Source organism: Protopterus annectens, chromosome 3.part1 (assembly GCF_019279795.1).
Source record: "Protopterus annectens isolate FY-2018-M chromosome 3.part1, PAN1.0, whole genome shotgun sequence".
Classification (NCBI taxonomy): Eukaryota; Metazoa; Chordata; order Ceratodontiformes; family Protopteridae; genus Protopterus; species Protopterus annectens.
The window spans coordinates 1552973624-1552990412 of record NC_056732.1 but is presented as its reverse complement, the minus strand read 5'-3'; the positions used below and the strand labels follow the sequence as shown (position 1 = coordinate 1552990412).

At 36.7% G+C, this 16789-nt stretch overlaps 1 protein-coding gene across 1 annotated transcript in view; it reads left to right on the top strand.

Annotated features, from left to right (window-relative positions):
- The window catches only part of LOC122797803, a 348647-nt gene that overhangs the window by 252669 nt on the left and 79189 nt on the right, over positions 1-16789 (top strand). The window contains exon 4 of the mRNA XM_044066324.1: positions 6077-6832. Within this exon, the coding sequence (XP_043922259.1) occupies positions 6077-6832 (756 nt within the window). The remainder of the gene's footprint in view (positions 1-6076; positions 6833-16789) is intronic.

Sequence of the window (16789 nt, the reverse complement as noted above, 5' to 3'; positions counted from 1 at the left end):
ATTCAGATTAATTAGGCATGCTTTGCCTTTTACAGAGCTGAACTTTGTTAATATAAGGTGACCTATATCATTCTTTATTGGTTCAGCTATAATATGTTTTATAACCTGCAAATATACTAGTGAGACTAATAGGCCTGTAATTTCCAGAGACAGTACAATGACCACCTTTATGTGAGGGCACCAGAACTGCCATTCTCCATACCTTGGGGACAGAATCAGTGGAGAGACTCAGGTGTTGATGGAGGAATTTTGCTAGCTGGAACTCTATGCTTCTCAGCAGACATCCAGTAATATTGTCAAGATCCGTACGAGTGCTGTTTTAATTTTGGAAGGTGATAAAAGGACTTGGTCTAAACTGATATTGAAAAAGCAAGGTGGAATATAGAGGACAGAAGGTAGGATGGAGGGAGCGAAATAGGAAGATAGTTTATCTGCAAGAATATTAGCAATCTTTGAGTCAGAGAAGGAGGTACAATTGGAGTTGAGTCCAGTTGAGAACAAGCGGTTACTTCTAAGTTTCCTACTATAGCTGAACAAGGATTTGCAGTCATCTTTTGAGCTAGTAGCAACCCTATGTACATTGTTGATCTTATATTTCTTAATAGTAAGTTTAAGAGGCATTATTCAATAATTCAAACAAACAAGAAGCTGACTCCTAGTACTGTTAGAAGTGATTATTGATAATTTACTCAAATTTGGTCTGCATATTACTCTCTGCTTTTAAAAAAAAGAGCAAAAAGAAAGGCAAGCTGAACATAATCAGAACATTTCCTCTTTCAAGTGCAAGTCAGACATTTGCTGCAATGTATTTTCTTTTCACTTTTTTTTTACTCAGCATACCAACTCATTAGCTTACAGACAGCATTAATTTCCAAACATGAACGTGATATAAGATTCCTAAATCAGCTGCAAGGTCATCGAGGGAGAGTGCCTAATTGCTAATTACCACACAACTTGAATTAAAGCATTACCTATCCTCTGGTCACCAATAGGCTACTTTATGCTTCCAGCTGGTCCCAGATTGGTTGACGTACTAACACAGCATAAGCCTCAAAATGCACTCCAATCTGCTGCTAGTTGGGTAGCACATATCTCAATATTCTCTGCTGGAGTGGGGGATGCATGATACTCAGATTTTGCAGGAATGCTTTGGAATAGTCTTCCCTCCATGGTAAGTTCCACTAGAGTGTTGGGCTTTCAAGCATGCATTAAAGGAATCTGTCTCAAGATAATGGAAGTGTAGCTAATGTAACTTAAATTTTACGTTAACACTGTGATGCTATTTGTGCTTTTAATGAACTAGACTTATAATAAATGGTAATCTTTTTTCAAAATGTGTAATTTTAAATGTGCGATACTTAATAGTAGCTATGAACTGTATTAGCCTAACTTGGCTTCTTTTCTAATTTGTATCAGTACTCTTTTTTCAATTTTCCAACATTTTCTCATTTAATTTTTACTCTGGGATTCTGGAAGGTCTAGAATAGAGTAATGGAGTGTTTCTGCCCTCTTGCTATACTATCCCAATAATAAATGCACATATACCTAGGGAGCAGAGTTTTTACAGTACCTAGTGTAATGCCAGCAATGGAAATGTATCCCATTTCTACTACATGAAGCACGAGTAATTAGATTTTTATAACCTTCTATGTTAATAAATATGATTACCTATTTCTTTCATAATCAGGCTATTGCTGAGCTTGCCATATACCTACCAAGATCACCTTAAGCTGTCCCTCAGTTATAGCTCCTCCTGTATGTCACTTATGTAAATGAAAGCACATCAGTTCATTCTTACCATCCAAAGAACAGGAAGGGCAGAGAGTTGGGGGCTATGAGAACATAATGAGAATAAGGATGGTACATGAAAAGCAGCACCATGCATATAAGTTGTCCTTGCCACCCCCACCCACAGGCAGCTCCCCTCTTCTCATAGTATAATTCCTCCGGTATGTTGCATCTAGTCCTGCTGGCAGATGGACCTAGTACTATGTATATTTATTTATCTTTAATTACTAGGAAAGCCCAAATAGGCAAAACCACTTTTAGCAGAGGCCTGTGGAGAAGAGTCCAAATTACACATATTTGCAAAGTCAATTGACATGAGCTAACAAATAAAACATGCTATGTATAGATATATATATATATATATATATATATATATATATATATACATACACACACACACACACACACACACACATATATATATATATATATATATATAAGATCAGAATAAGAAATGGCAAGTAATAGGCTCGTTACCAGTACAGGACTATTTTATTGACATTATTGTTTTCAAGGAGATTTTTAACCTGTAGATGAGATCAGCTATTACTGATGTCTGTTGGGAGAGAGCTCCACAGCTTAGCAATGTACTGCTATGAATTTCAGATTTTTGAGTATGGCTTAAGTGTCGGTTTGCCAAATGCATTTCTCTGAGGGGATGAGTACCAGTTCAATGCTTTTCATTAATAAGGTCATTTGCAAACTTTGCAGTTTTATTATAAGATTGTCCTAGTTTGGCTAAATGAGGGGACTGTAGGTTAATCAAAACTGATGAGCTATATAGGAGACAAGGGAGTAGATGCATTTAAGCTATGGTATTACTTGTATACTCTGGAAATGTTTGGCTTTGTAAAGAAGTCTTAGTTTATTTTTTTAACTGGATATTGGGTGTGCTGATCTAATCTTAATCTGTGGCCAAGTATACCAAAAAGTTTTCATTCTGCAGTAGGTGAATTCAAGTTTTATTAACTCATAATATTTTTAAGTTGTAGTAGTTTGTTGGGTGCCAGTGAAAATACCATTAGTTTAGTTTTCTATGGACATATGAGTAGTTTACATTGCTGTACATTTGCCATTTTAAAATGTCTGTAAAGGAATGTCACCTTGGATCTGTTAGAATGAAGAGGCTGCACATATCAGTGTTGAGTTCTTTGCATATTGGATTAGATTTGCTGCATGACAGGTTGTATGTATTTTATTTATAAATATATGAAAGAGATTGTACTGCTGTGAGGCCCAGTTGTTTGAATGTAAGTAATATGTGAAACTGTATCAAATGCTTTGAGTGGGTCTCAAAGTAATGGTGCAACCAGTTTACCTTGATGTTGTATTTTGTGAATATAGTTTAAGAAACATAGTAATGCTGTTTCTGATATGGTTTAAGTTTTTGAATGAACTACGTAAGTGTTTTTAGTAGGGTAGTAGAAGTTGTGGTAAATGAGAAGGTAGTAATGATCTGACTACATCTCTTACTGGTGAGTTGGGTACCTTGGGTTTATTAAGATAGTTAGCAGCATTTAAGTAGTATGTATTTAATCTGCATGGTATAGTTTGCTTCATTCACAACAGGGCAGGGTTGTGATTTTTCACCATGCTATATAAAGATATTTATTTATTATTGACCAAAGCTGCTTTGAAGTTTGACTACTATTTTCAGTTAGACTAGAATATTAGTTTTGGATGGTATTATTAGTTAGATTTTTGCAAGTGCCAATATTGTTGCAGAATGTTTTGTGTTTTTTTTCTAAATGCAACTTTTCCATGTTTTATCTCTGTTGCACAGTAGCTGCTTTATAGCTGGTATAAGCCATGTTGCAAGTTTGATTCTCTTCTCACATTCAGGTACAAGGGAGTTTAATATGGAGAGGAAGGTTTTCTCACATTCAGGTACAATGGAGTTTAACATGGAGAGGAAGGTTTTCTTACATTCAGGTACAAGGGAGTTTAATATGGAGAGGAAGGTTTTCTCACATTCAGGTACAAGGGAGTTTAATATGGAGAGGAAGGTTTTCTCACATTCAGGTACAAGGGAGTTTAACATGGAGAGGAAGGTTTTCTCACATTCAGGTACAAGGGAGTTTAACATGGAGAGGAAGGTTTTGTTGAAGTGAATTACTGCATCATCTTAACACAGAGTTTTTAATGGTTCCCAGTTGTTATGGGGAAGGATAGGTAAGAAAGTTTCCTTAACAAATGTTGTATTTCTGGATGTTTTAGATTGTGTACTTATTAATTAAATTCCACGAATCACTGGACAAAATTGGAAGATCAGTCCACTTGTTTCCTACCTGTGGCCAGCCTGTTAGCACTTGATATCCTCAGCCATTGCAGAAACTGATTTATTTACACAGACAGCAAATTCCTACACAACACAGATAATTCTGCCTGTGACAGGGGCAAATATTGAACTAATCGGGATTCTTCTCTCTCACAAAAAAAAAAAAAAATGACTGTGAAAAGCAACAACTTTCACCACAATCTAAACAAAATCATATTAAAACGTTTTAAGTTGAGTCTGTAAAAACCTTTACCAAAACCTTCTAGGTCTAGGAAGACTAGGTCTCAGCATAAATCCAACATCGCGACTCCTTCAAGTAAACCCTTAGCAATGAGTCACTAAGAGACAACTAACTTCCAATTATTTACTCCAAACAACTGCACTAATAAAAATGTTTTAGTGATAGCTAACTGTAAATTACTCACAAAGACTCTCCATTCAGTAAGCTTGACAAAGATAGGGTAATAGTGAGTTGTCCTTCCGATCGCAAGATCTCCAAAGTCTCAAGGTCTTCAAAAAACATTTCACTTAACAAATATGACTACAACTTGGTGGTGATCCATCTGGAAGAGAACGACTGAGGGTGCAAAACCCTGAGTGAGATGTAGAGAGATATATCTGAACTCTCCATACATGTGACAGTGATTTTGAGTGGAATCCTTCCTTCTCTAAGAATGACACCTAGGTACTAAGACATGATCTGGCTTTAACAATTGGTTAGTCTTGTGTCATTCCAGGAGAATCCAGTATATATCAACATATACTTTCTGGACATGTGAAAATGTCCATTTACGGGTTGAATTTGAAAGAAAATGCAGACCACATGGGAATCACCTTCCATTTCATGGAGGGATTATTATTTTTTAAGACATACCTCCTGTATGAAATTAAAAAGAAAGCTAGGTATGTGTTACAACTCCTTCTAACCGCAGGTCAAAAGTGTGTCATCTGTTCACCAAAGTATGTCTTTTTTGCTAAAAATGTTGCACCTCTCTTTCCCCTCATCACAACACTGGAGACCATGGCTGCTGAGATGAGGGGTTTAGAATGAGAAACAAGTATTGGTTCAAGAGCAAATTATTACCTGAGCATACTGCATAAAGTTCTGAAAGAAAGCCATTGTGCAGCCTACAGGCTATTATGTCATCACTGATGAGAGAGTCACTATATATATAACTATGGTAAACTGTTCCCAGGTCATAAGATTTAAATCTTAACAGTTATACTAAGATTTTAATGAAGCTCAGAAATGTGTTAAAACTTCAAGATAATATTGGTGTTTTATGTCCTTAGACTTTTCCATGTTTTTCTTCCCTATTTAGTGTTCCCGGTTTTTGCTGGATACACACAGTTAAAGATGACTCTCAGAAAAATGCTCATTGGGGAAATTTAGAATTTGACAATTTCTGCTTGACTCATAGGAGCTCAGAAACCTGGAATGGCACATTCAAGTATTACATGATCCTTGTGGTGAAGAGGACACTAACATGGTTAATAATGTACCATTCCTACAATGGGACTATGTTTAATGAAGAAGGCAAAGTATCCTGTGACTTTATTAGCTAATGTAGATATTACTTTGATACTGAGTTCTCATGGTATAGCTATTTGTAAATATGATAGCCTAAAATTAGTGATAAGTGTGTCTGATAAACTTCAGTGGGGATTGTGGTGCCTAATTCCCCACAACTTGCTGATTACATAGTATCCTATCATGAACCTTCCCGTGTGTGTGTGTGTGTGTGTGTGTGTGTGTGTGTGTGTGTGTGTGTGTGTGTGTGTGTGTGCGTGTGTGTGCGTGTGCGTGTGTGTGTGTGTGTGTGTGTGTGTGTGTGTGTGTGTGTGTGTTTGTTTTTAACATCTTTGAGATACATCTTTAATTGCGTTAATTGTTTGCCTTACAATAACAAATATGGAAAGAAAAGTTAGATATTAAAGAAAATAATAACTAAATACACTATGCAACACCATGGTAAATGGGCTATTAAACAGTATTTCTTTATTTTCCAGATTTCTGTTTCAAAGTACATAGATTGCGAAACATCTCATTTAACCCTGGGTGGTCCAGCACCAATAAATGATATTCTTGATGTTCTTGAGAGAATACTGATATCCGAAGGATGGTATGCTTTTAACATTTTCTATGGCCCTGGCACCATGTATCAAGACTTGGCAAATAAATTGAGGTCCAGAAATGAAAAAAAATGGTGTGTGGATGTACACTTTGGTATAGGCAAACTGCAAGAACTAAATAAAATGACATATTCAAATGTTTCAGTTATTTTGGGTGATTTATTATTTTTATTCCCTCTAATGAAAGAGCTTCTGAAAGTAAATACTGTCAATGTACAGTTTGTGATGTGCTGCCTGCAAAAAGATGAATTTCAAGAGTTTATGAAGCTTCATGAAGAGATGGGTCGTATTTTCCAAAATTGTATTTTTATTATAATGGATCCGGTAAACTCATCTGATTACTCAGATTTCCTGCAAATGTATGCTGCACAGTGTCAGAATGTGACCTCTGGAAACGATTCTTTGCCGTGTACCTCTTGGGATAAATTTGAGTCTTTGGATTGTGAAGCTGAAATATTTGACTACTGCAATTTCTTATATGAAAATAAAATTAGTTATTTCCTTCAGGATTCACATCTCCCTGATTTAACAGACCCTTCTAAACTGATTTCATTATTACAAAGGCTCATTACTGTTCTGCAACACATGAATGAAAGTCATGAAAACATGAAACAGTTAAGACACTTCATTCAGGTAATACTATTACATATATCCAAAAGCTGTCATGTGTGGTGCTTCAGAACCAAAGCTAGAGTTTTTTTTTTCCATCACAATAAATTATAAATGTTACCACTGAATGGCGAATATCTCACAAGCTATAACGTTTTCTAACTGTCCAGGTAACAAAAACATCTTAGCAGAATTTAGCGCAGAATGCAGAATGTAATATAATATTTGGGATATATTATTCTATTCTAAGGAAAAAGGAGTAATTTAGTGTAATAAATACAGACTGGCAATACTTGAATTGAATATTCAGAGTGTACTGGCAAGCACTAATCATGGTTACCAGATCTGCAGAATGGGTAACCTGCAGATCTTCACCCTGATTGGAGAACAAACGTTCTCCAGTAGGGTGTTAATGGACAGGCAATGCCCAGTGAAAAATAAGTCTGCCTCTGCATGGCAGCATATTAAACTATTGCAAAGCTTGAACACAAAAAAGAAAGTGGTCACTAGTTGTTTACTCTCACCAAAAGTAGTTTGCTGTTTAGTTAGTGTTAAAGTTAAAAAAACAGTAAATAAAGAAAAAGATGTGTGTATGTTCGTGTGAGTGCATGGCACATGTGTGTGTGTGTGTGTGTGTGTGTGTGTGTGTGTGTGTGTGTGTGTGTGTGTGTGTGTGTGTTTGAGAGACACAGAAAGAAAGTGAGGATAAGGGAAAGGGAGAAACAGAGACAGCTATATTAACATCTTCTGACTACAGCAGGCAGTCTATCAGTTCACATTCTCCAAGCAAAACATATGAAACTCTAATGTCTGGCATTATTGACTGAAAATAATCCTCAGTAATTTACTACCAGCAAATTTATCTTCCTTTGAGGGACACAGCAGCATTATCCAGCAAAACTGGAGACAGTAAAGAAGCATGGAAAGAGGAAGAGTTGTCATGCCTTGCTTTCTATGACTTTTTTCACTCCTTCATTTCCTCACAATGAAAGATCTGAGGTGTATTACCTCAGCACAGTGACTGTAACTGCTGGGCATGTGTGTGTGTGTGTGTGTGTGTGGGGGGGGGGGGGGTGTATGAGTTTCTACATATGTAAGTCTGTGCTTCTAAATGTGTATGTATGTATGTATACGTACATTTATATAGATAGATATTTAATACTTACATAATTTATATTTGGGATGTAAAATACTTCTGCCAACAATAATTACATATGTTACAGCAAGTAAGCGGAAAAACGGTTATATGTTAAAATATAAAAAAATATAAATAGTAATAAAAAACAACCAAAAATGAAAAACAAGCACCCACAAAAAAAATTGCAAACCAAATTAACAGATATCACAATAAGGTTACTGGAGAAATGATATCCATTTAGGGATGTAGAGGTCATCCGCTGGGCATTATTTTCTATTATACAATGACTGGCCATTAACATTCAAAAATGAGCACACTGCTTGGTCAGCCCAACCAGCGTGCCCATTATAAATCAAGAATATACCAACAATAAAAGTCTGGCCGCTAAAGTATCATTGAGTGTCCAGAATTTTTTTCTATTATTATGTGGTAGACACACATTAGTGTGAATTAAAGAAACTCTAAAACTAAATGCATGTCATTATTTAGTGATTTTGCTTCTCTTAAAATTTGTTTTTTTATTTTCGACAAATCACCGAGGAACAACGGCACTAAATAATGACAGGCATTTAAGTTTCAGACTTTCTTTCCTTCAGACAATGCACATATAGTCACATTTTTTTTAAATAAAAGATCGAGAGGTATGTACAAGACCACAGACAACACAAGAAAAATCAGGTACGCTCTACAAACTAAAACATACCCTAATTTCCTTGTATTTTCCTGTCTTTCGTGTACCTCTAAACTGTTGGAAGGTTATACTTTTTTCCTTTCAAAAAACAAAACAGCAATGGAGATTATCCTTTCACCATTGCTTGCTTCCTAAACCAGTGATGCACTGCGTAAGTATGGGAATGCAAGTCTCATACGCATGCGTAGTACATCATCAAGGAGCACAATAAGGAAACAATGCAGAAGAACACCACTGTGCCATTATACAAAGACATTATTTAAGAAAAGTAAGTAATTTTTTCTTAAATAATGTCATTGAATAATAGCAATAACCGACTCCATTGTGTGATATATTGAAGATTTAGCCACGGTTGGCTTTGTTTAATCACTTGGGCTTCACCCTTGTGATTAAACCACACCAACTGTGGGTAAATCTTCAATACACCACACCCACGTCATTGGTTATTGCTGTAACAATACACAACCCATTGAACATTATTGATTGCTTACAGGCATTTTTATTTATTTATTTAAATGTAACCAAATATAGAATAATGCCGGAAAAGGTGGTCACCAGGTATTCAATTCACACAGAAAAAAATGTAGAAAAATGTTGCTTGTTAAGCACAATTGTCCTGTACAAGGACTTCATTAGAATAAAACAATCTCATCCTTACCTTGTTAAGAGCAATTAAGAATAATATGTTACATGAATGAATCAATAAAATCAGAACTATGCCTAAACTAAGTACAACAATAAATAATAAACTAATACAAATACATACTAAAACTTTTTCTTTAAGTAAAAATCACTTGTACCTAAAAAAGTGTTTAATAAAAATGCATATATAAAAACAGTTTGCAAAAAACAACATATCCATGTCCAGTGTCTAACATGTATCCTACATCCTACAATTTCATGGCATGTAGTTTAAGTAATGGTTGAATGGAAAGACTCTTTAAGCCCTGGAAATTTAAGGGCATTCGGCCTAAGTTGCCACAAAAATCTCTAAAGTCTGACTTGCCATTCCCTTCCCCTGACATTCAGAGTTATATTTTCAAGAATCCCAAAATGAAATATGTCAAACTGCATGCAACTTAAGGAGTGTTTGTACAGTGCATTGTTGACATTATTATTCCATGTATCATAATTGTGCTCATAAATTCTTTTACAAAGACTTCTTTCTGTTTTTCCTACATAAGATGCGGGGCAGATTGAGCACTTTGCAAAGTAAACAACTCCCATACTTTAAAAGTTTCAGTGGAGTTTACCTCTCTGGTATTTAACAATAATTTTATATTTTTTGAAGGGGAGTTATTCAAACAAATAAAAGGGGTGGCTATGGGTGCTCCTTGCTCCCCAATGTATGCTAATTTGGTTCTGTTAGACTGGGAAAGATCATTTATGTTTAACAGTGAATTTTTCAAGTACATTAATCTGTACCCTAGGTTCCTGGATGACATATTTATTCTTTGGGTGGAACCTGTAACATTGATTGATGATTTTATGATATATGTGAACAACACCACAGAGTTCTTGACCAGGATAAACTATTTGGATACCTTGATTACCCTGGCTGATGATGGTTTTAAGGCCAAGATTTTTTAGGAAACCTGCCTTTAGTAACATGCATCTTTGCTTTTCAAGTTGCCACCTTTTTTTTCAAAAAAAAAAAAAAAATTTAGTCAAAAGTCAATGTATTAAGCTGGCAAGGATGACCTCTAGTAAAGATAATTTGGTTTGTGGGTTGGAATTTTTTTCCAGAATGTTTATTTCTAGGTTTTACCCAAAAGAATTAGTTCATGATATTGTGGGGAAGGTTTTATTAGAATGGGGAAGAAAATCAAATCGATATTAGTTGAGGACTTCCAAATAAGGACAAGGCACAATTTCCAGGTTTAGATTCCCCGTTTGATTAATTTTGAACATGTTATGGTCATAGAAACAAATGCGGTAAAGATGTCAAATGAATAAAAATAATTGGAACATTTTTAAGACAGAAAAGAATATTTTCAATCTGATGGGAAGGGAACCTTTATTTATATATCAAACTGCAAGTAACGTCAAAAATATGGTTGAAACAGACCAGAATTTCAGTAGGCAGTTTGGACAGATGTCAAAGTGTGGATTTTGCGAACAATGTTCATATGCTCTTGAAGCAGAAACTTTGAATCTTGAAAACAGTGCAGGAACCATGTTACATTTTTACAAGGGAAACTGTCAAACTAAGGGAGTTGTTTATTTAGCAAAGTGCTCAACCTGCCCTGAATTTTATTTGGAGAAAACAGAAAGAAGCTTGTGTAAAATAATTTATGAGCACAATTATGATATAAAGAATAAGAATGACAACAATGCACTGTACAAAATCTCTGTAAGTTGTATGCAGTTTTATAAATTTTTTTGATTTCTTGAAAAAGTAAACTCCAATACCAGGGGAGGGGGTTGGCAAATCAGACTTGAGCACAAAGAGCTTTTGTAGCAACTTAGGTTGAATCCCCTTAATTTTCCAGGACTTAATGAATATATTTCCATTCAACCATTACTTAAACTTAATGCCAAGAAACTGTAGGATTTAGGATTCATGTTACACACTGGACATGAATATGTTGTTTCTTTGCAATTTTTTTTTTATATATATGCATTTTTATTAAACACTTTTTTAGGTACAAGTGATTTTTACTTAAACGAAAAGTTTTAGTATGTACTTATATTAGCTTATTATTTATTGTTGTGGTTTCTTCGGGCATAGTTCAGATTTTATTGATTGTTTCATGTGGCTTATTTCTCTTAATTGTTCTTAACAAGCTAATATTGCATTTAAAAGGAAATGAAAGGCTGGGATGTTTTTATTTTGATGAAGTGCTTGCACAGGACAAAAGTGCTTAACGAGCAATATTTTTCTATAAAATGAACTGAATACCTGGTGACCACCTTTTCCAACCTTATACTATATTTGGTTTTAGTTCAACTAGTAACATTTTAGCCACCTAGTTTGGTTATTTATTTAAACATGTTTACCACGATTGAACACTGATCAAGCAATTAACAAACACAGACTCTGGCCAGGTTACATCACAATGTAACAATGCAATGTACACTATGCAAATAACAATGGTTTACATTTATGTGTAAGCATAGATAATCTGACAAACAATATATAAAAGGTAGATATAACAAAGCAAATATATGGATAGTTGCATAACTGGAGCAGAAAATGTAGAAAATTGTTTAAGTAGGAGAAGTAGAAGTGGTGGAGCTATGGGTAGTTGTTATTAGGTAAAGAAAACTAACAGAGACTAGTAAAATGAAAGAGGGGATTAGATTATGTGTGTAGTGGGTTTAGAGTAGTAATGCTCTGGTAAACTGATTACAATTTTGGATAAGTGAATTAATCAGGTGGATCAGATATATCAGAGGTAAAGGTAATACACAGATGGAGATATCAATTTATGTGGCATGTCCTCTGGATGGAAAGTTGCATTCAAACAGTTGCAGTGTGTATTTGAACTATGGTCTGGACACGGAGTGCTATGTGTGATTAGTTAAATCAGGACAAAGTGCTTAGTCTCAAATATAAGGATTTCCAAGGGGTTGAATACTTAGAGGAAGTAACTTCTTCACAATTGAATATTGGCAATCATGAAAACAATGTTGTAAAAATTGATGTTACTGTAAATGTCCATACACTGCTGACTTTATCAGTGGCTATTCTCACAGAAGAGTGGTCATTCCAATTTAGTATATTACTTTGTTTAAGAATGTATTAAAATAGACAAACCATAGTCTTTGCAGCCTCTACACAAACAATTGTTAATATTCACTAAAATGCTCATTGGCATTGAGGGAAGGTTACTATCTTTACAGCTAGTTATCTGGGTTCATGAAACAGTTCAGACTGGTGGTGAGGTAGATAGAAGAAAAGCCTTGCAATTTACTTCTATATTCCTGCCATGAGGGTTAAACACATGGTTTGGATGACTATCTGTAGGTCACCATGAGTTGTAATCAACTTCATACACACAGAATATTCTACATCAGTGCGAGACAAATACGAGACAAATATGATAAAAGGAAAACAAAATCTCTATTATATCAACAGACTAAACATTCTTAATCTGTATTCAATAAACTTGAAAAGGATATTGGAGAGTTAATTATGGTACAATACTTCTATAATTTGTGAGCACAATGAGAATTAATATTTCATATGAAAGTACAATTCCCATACCAAAGGAGAGAAAAATCATATAGTGAATGGATAAGACTACTGTGAGTTCGATGGTAGAGTAACAAGGCAGTACGTTTCTAAGCCATGTTGTTGACATCTCACTGGATGCAGCTTTTAAACGTAAGATGCATGCTGGAAATACATTTGTGTATCAATAATCCTGATGCATAAACCTATTTCCAGTATGAATATTACCTGCTTACGTGAGCAGTGCAGTGGTGCAGTGGTTAGTGTTGTCACCTCACAGCAAGAGGTTCTCCAGTTTGATTCTCAGCTGGGGTTCCTTCTGTGTGGAGTCTGCATGTGCTCCCTGCACATGAGTTTCCCCCAGGTGCTCTGGTTTACAGGTATGATATAAAAAATATGAACTTAAACAATGCTTTATATAAACACACCTTAGACTGTTCGGGAAGAGATTTTTATTTTTTTTGTAATTGAGGTACTACCAATTGATCCCAGGGGGTGCTCCCTGGGAGACATGCTTGGAGTACAGAGAGTTGTACTGGCAGTTGGTGTTAGAAGCAAACAAACACCCTGGTTTAAATGATATGGTTTATTTGAAACCAGTCTTAAAATTAAGAGTTGCTAAACTTTGATTTTTATTATTGCTCTAAGTCTTTTGGCTAGTAGATGTCACTGTTTCATTAAGATCTCTACACAGCAGGCTTTTACAGATTTACTATTGTTTGCTTTTATCAGTATTTTTTATATGAAAGTTTTAAATGTTTTTAATGTTTTTAAATGTATTTAATGTGAATTTACATCCCATATCTAGCTAAAGTATTATTATTTTTACACTTGTACTGAATGGTAGTTCTATTCAGACAGGATCTGCATGCATTGTTTCCTATGACATCTTTAAACATTTTAGTTTGTTAATATGTCTTTAATTGTGGATTGGTTACTTAATGGACCTATTAAGGACTATATATAAAGGACTTTTTTGTTGGTATGCTCATCTGATGAAGTTGCTGATGAAAACGCTGTGGTCCAGTTTAAGGCGTTTTGTTGTTTTTTTGTGTGTTCATTAAAGTTGGTTTGCTACCTGGTGAACCCTCCAGTGCCTTATTTTTTGGTTATTTGCTCTGGTTTACTCCCACATTACAAAGACATGCATCTGGAGTGCTTCTCCCTGGGCCTCCACTGAAAATGGGCTATGTCCCAGTTGGACTTTCCCAGTAAATAAATAAATTTTATATTAACAAAGTTTAGGAATTGCTGGGCTTGAGCATTAGAAGTTGTGTAGGATTCCCAGTCTTTAGAGGGGTGGTTGAAATTCCTCATGAATATCATAGTGAGTTGAATGGTGAGGGGCTCTAGTACAGTGAGACAGGTAGTATGGATATCCTGGGACAAAGAGAGGGACCTATAGGTTACAAGGATATTGTATGACACTGTTTATGGTGAATTGCACATGTATGAGTTCTAGTGGGTTATGCACTTTAAATAGGCTGGCTGTGAGGGTGATTTTAGTACAAACTGAGACTCCTACACCTTTAGGTTCATAGGTTGGTACTAGGCTATCAGCCCTAGGGCCTATACAAGCCTAGCCATAACATTTCCCTGGCTATTTCTTCCCACACTATTTACTTCCCTGGACCCCTGTCTAACAGGGTGACTGATGTGGTCCCCGGGGTGAATTTCCTTTCTCCCATCCAATCGTCAAGGTTCCTTTTGAAGAGGGTCAAAGAGGCACTCTGCTTAACATGTATGGGCTATGTATTGCAGAGTTTGGGGAGTCTCTGGGTCAGGAATCTATCCCTCCAGCATGTTTTGTTTATTATGATGACAAGGTTTAGATCCCTGGAGCGTGTGGCTCTGAGGGATTGGGATTTCTTTAAGTGTAGCATGTCCAACAGCTCTGAGTTTGACATGGCCTTGTATGTTAAGCAGAGATCGCCTCTGAGTAGATGATATGTGACAGAGTATAGCTGGAGTTTTTTAAGGTGGTCAGCGTAGGGCATCTGCTTTAGGCCTGTGATTATTTTAGTGAGGTATTTCTGCGGCCTTTCCAGTTGTTGCAGATGTCTTGAGAGGTACATACCAAATGGAGCATTGTATTCTATAATGGGTCTAATGAGGGATGAGTACAGTGGGACAAATTAACTCCTTTTTTCTGGATGAAAAGCCCTTAGTGATGAGGAGTGCCACATAGAAGGATTTCCTGACTGTTGTGGCAATGTGGTTATCGAAGGTGAGACCACTGTCCACCTGTGTCCCTAAGTCTCTTATCACACTTTTGGTGTTCAGTGTACTGCCACCTATGTGGTAATTCATGGATACATGTTTTTTGCCAAAGGGGATAACTATACATTTCTTGGCATTGAGCTTGAGCCCATGGCTTTGGCACCAAGCATCTGTTTCTGCAAGGCCCTTTTGTAGAGTATCCACATCATTTGGGGATTCAATAATGGCTCCCAGTTTGCAGTCATCTGTGAACTTTGTTAGCCAAAGTCCCTTAGTGTTGGCCTGTACTTCAGAGAAGTAGATGCCAAACAAGAGCAGTCCCAGGACTGAACCCCGAGGTACTCCACTTGTCACTTGTCTGGAGCTGGATTTGGAGTCGGCTACTTTTACAGTGTGGGTTCTATCAGTAAGCCAGTTAGCAACCCATTGGGTGACATAGGGATTAATGCCCAGCTTAGTAAGTTTATCTATGATTCCAGAGTGGGGGATGGTGTCAAAGTCCTTGGCAAGGTCTAGATAAGCTGTGTGGACCACCTTACCCTTGTCCATGGCTCTGGAGACTGATTCGAAGAAGTCAATCAGGTTCAGGAGACAAGATCGGCCCTTCACGAGCCCAAACTGGGTGGGGTCCAGTGTTTGAAGGTTGCCAATGTCTTTGTTTATAAGTTCCATGATAATATGCTCCATGGCCTTGCAGATGAGGCTTGTCAGACTGATGGGATGGTAGTTTCCGGGATCCAAGGTGGATCCCCCCTTATGGAGTGGGATAACTGTAGCTCTGCACCACTCAGTGGGCACGTAACCTGAGGTGAGGCTATGATTAAACATGACACTTAGGTGAGGTGCCAGTTCATATTGTAGCTCATGTAGTACACAGCCCGGGATGTCATCTGGTCCCATGGATGCTGTATTCTTAGCTTTGGAGAGTGCGTTTTTTACGTGTGTGGCAGTTATTACCGGAATTTGCAAATCTTACGGTATTGAGATGGGCCATTTAGGGGGTGAGAGGGGGTGAAGTTGGCAGTGAATCGATCTGCCAGGATAATGGCAATATCCTTGGGATCAGTATATTTAATGCCATTCTGTTTTAGCTCAGAGCAGATCTGAGCATTGCCATTTAGATTCTTGACATAGTTATAGAATGCCTTGTAGTTCTCTTTGGAATCTTTGGCAATTTTATTTTCGTAACTAGCTTTGGAGGATTTTATGAGGGATCTCAGTTTTTACTGAGGCTGGTAAGGGAGTTTTTTGCATCCTGGGATTTTCCTCTTTTCTGCAACAGTTTCTTCCTTTTGTTGTAAAGTTTGTTTATGGCAGGGGGACCACCAGATTGGCTTCGCCTCCTATGCAATAGCTGGCATAAAGGTGTGAAAGGCCTTATAAGCTTCATAGTTTTATAGGTGTATACAAGGCTAATGGCCCTGGAGTCTTTACAAGCCTAGCCCATAAAAGTGCCCTGGCATTGTGCCACCCAACGTTAGTTCCCAGTGCCTCTATCAAGTAGAGCCACTGGAGTGATCCCAGGGGTGAACTTTCTATTTCCCATCCACTCATCAAGATTTCTCTTGAAGACGGCCAGTGAGGTGCTCTGGCTTGACATGTATGGGAAGTCTATTCCAAAGCATGGGCAGTCTCTGGATTATGAACCTGTGCCTTCAGCATGTTCTGTTGACTGTGATAATGAGGTTGAGGTCTCTGGAGTGTGTGGTGTGCAGGGATTGGGATTTCTTTAGATGTAGCACTTCTAACATAGCT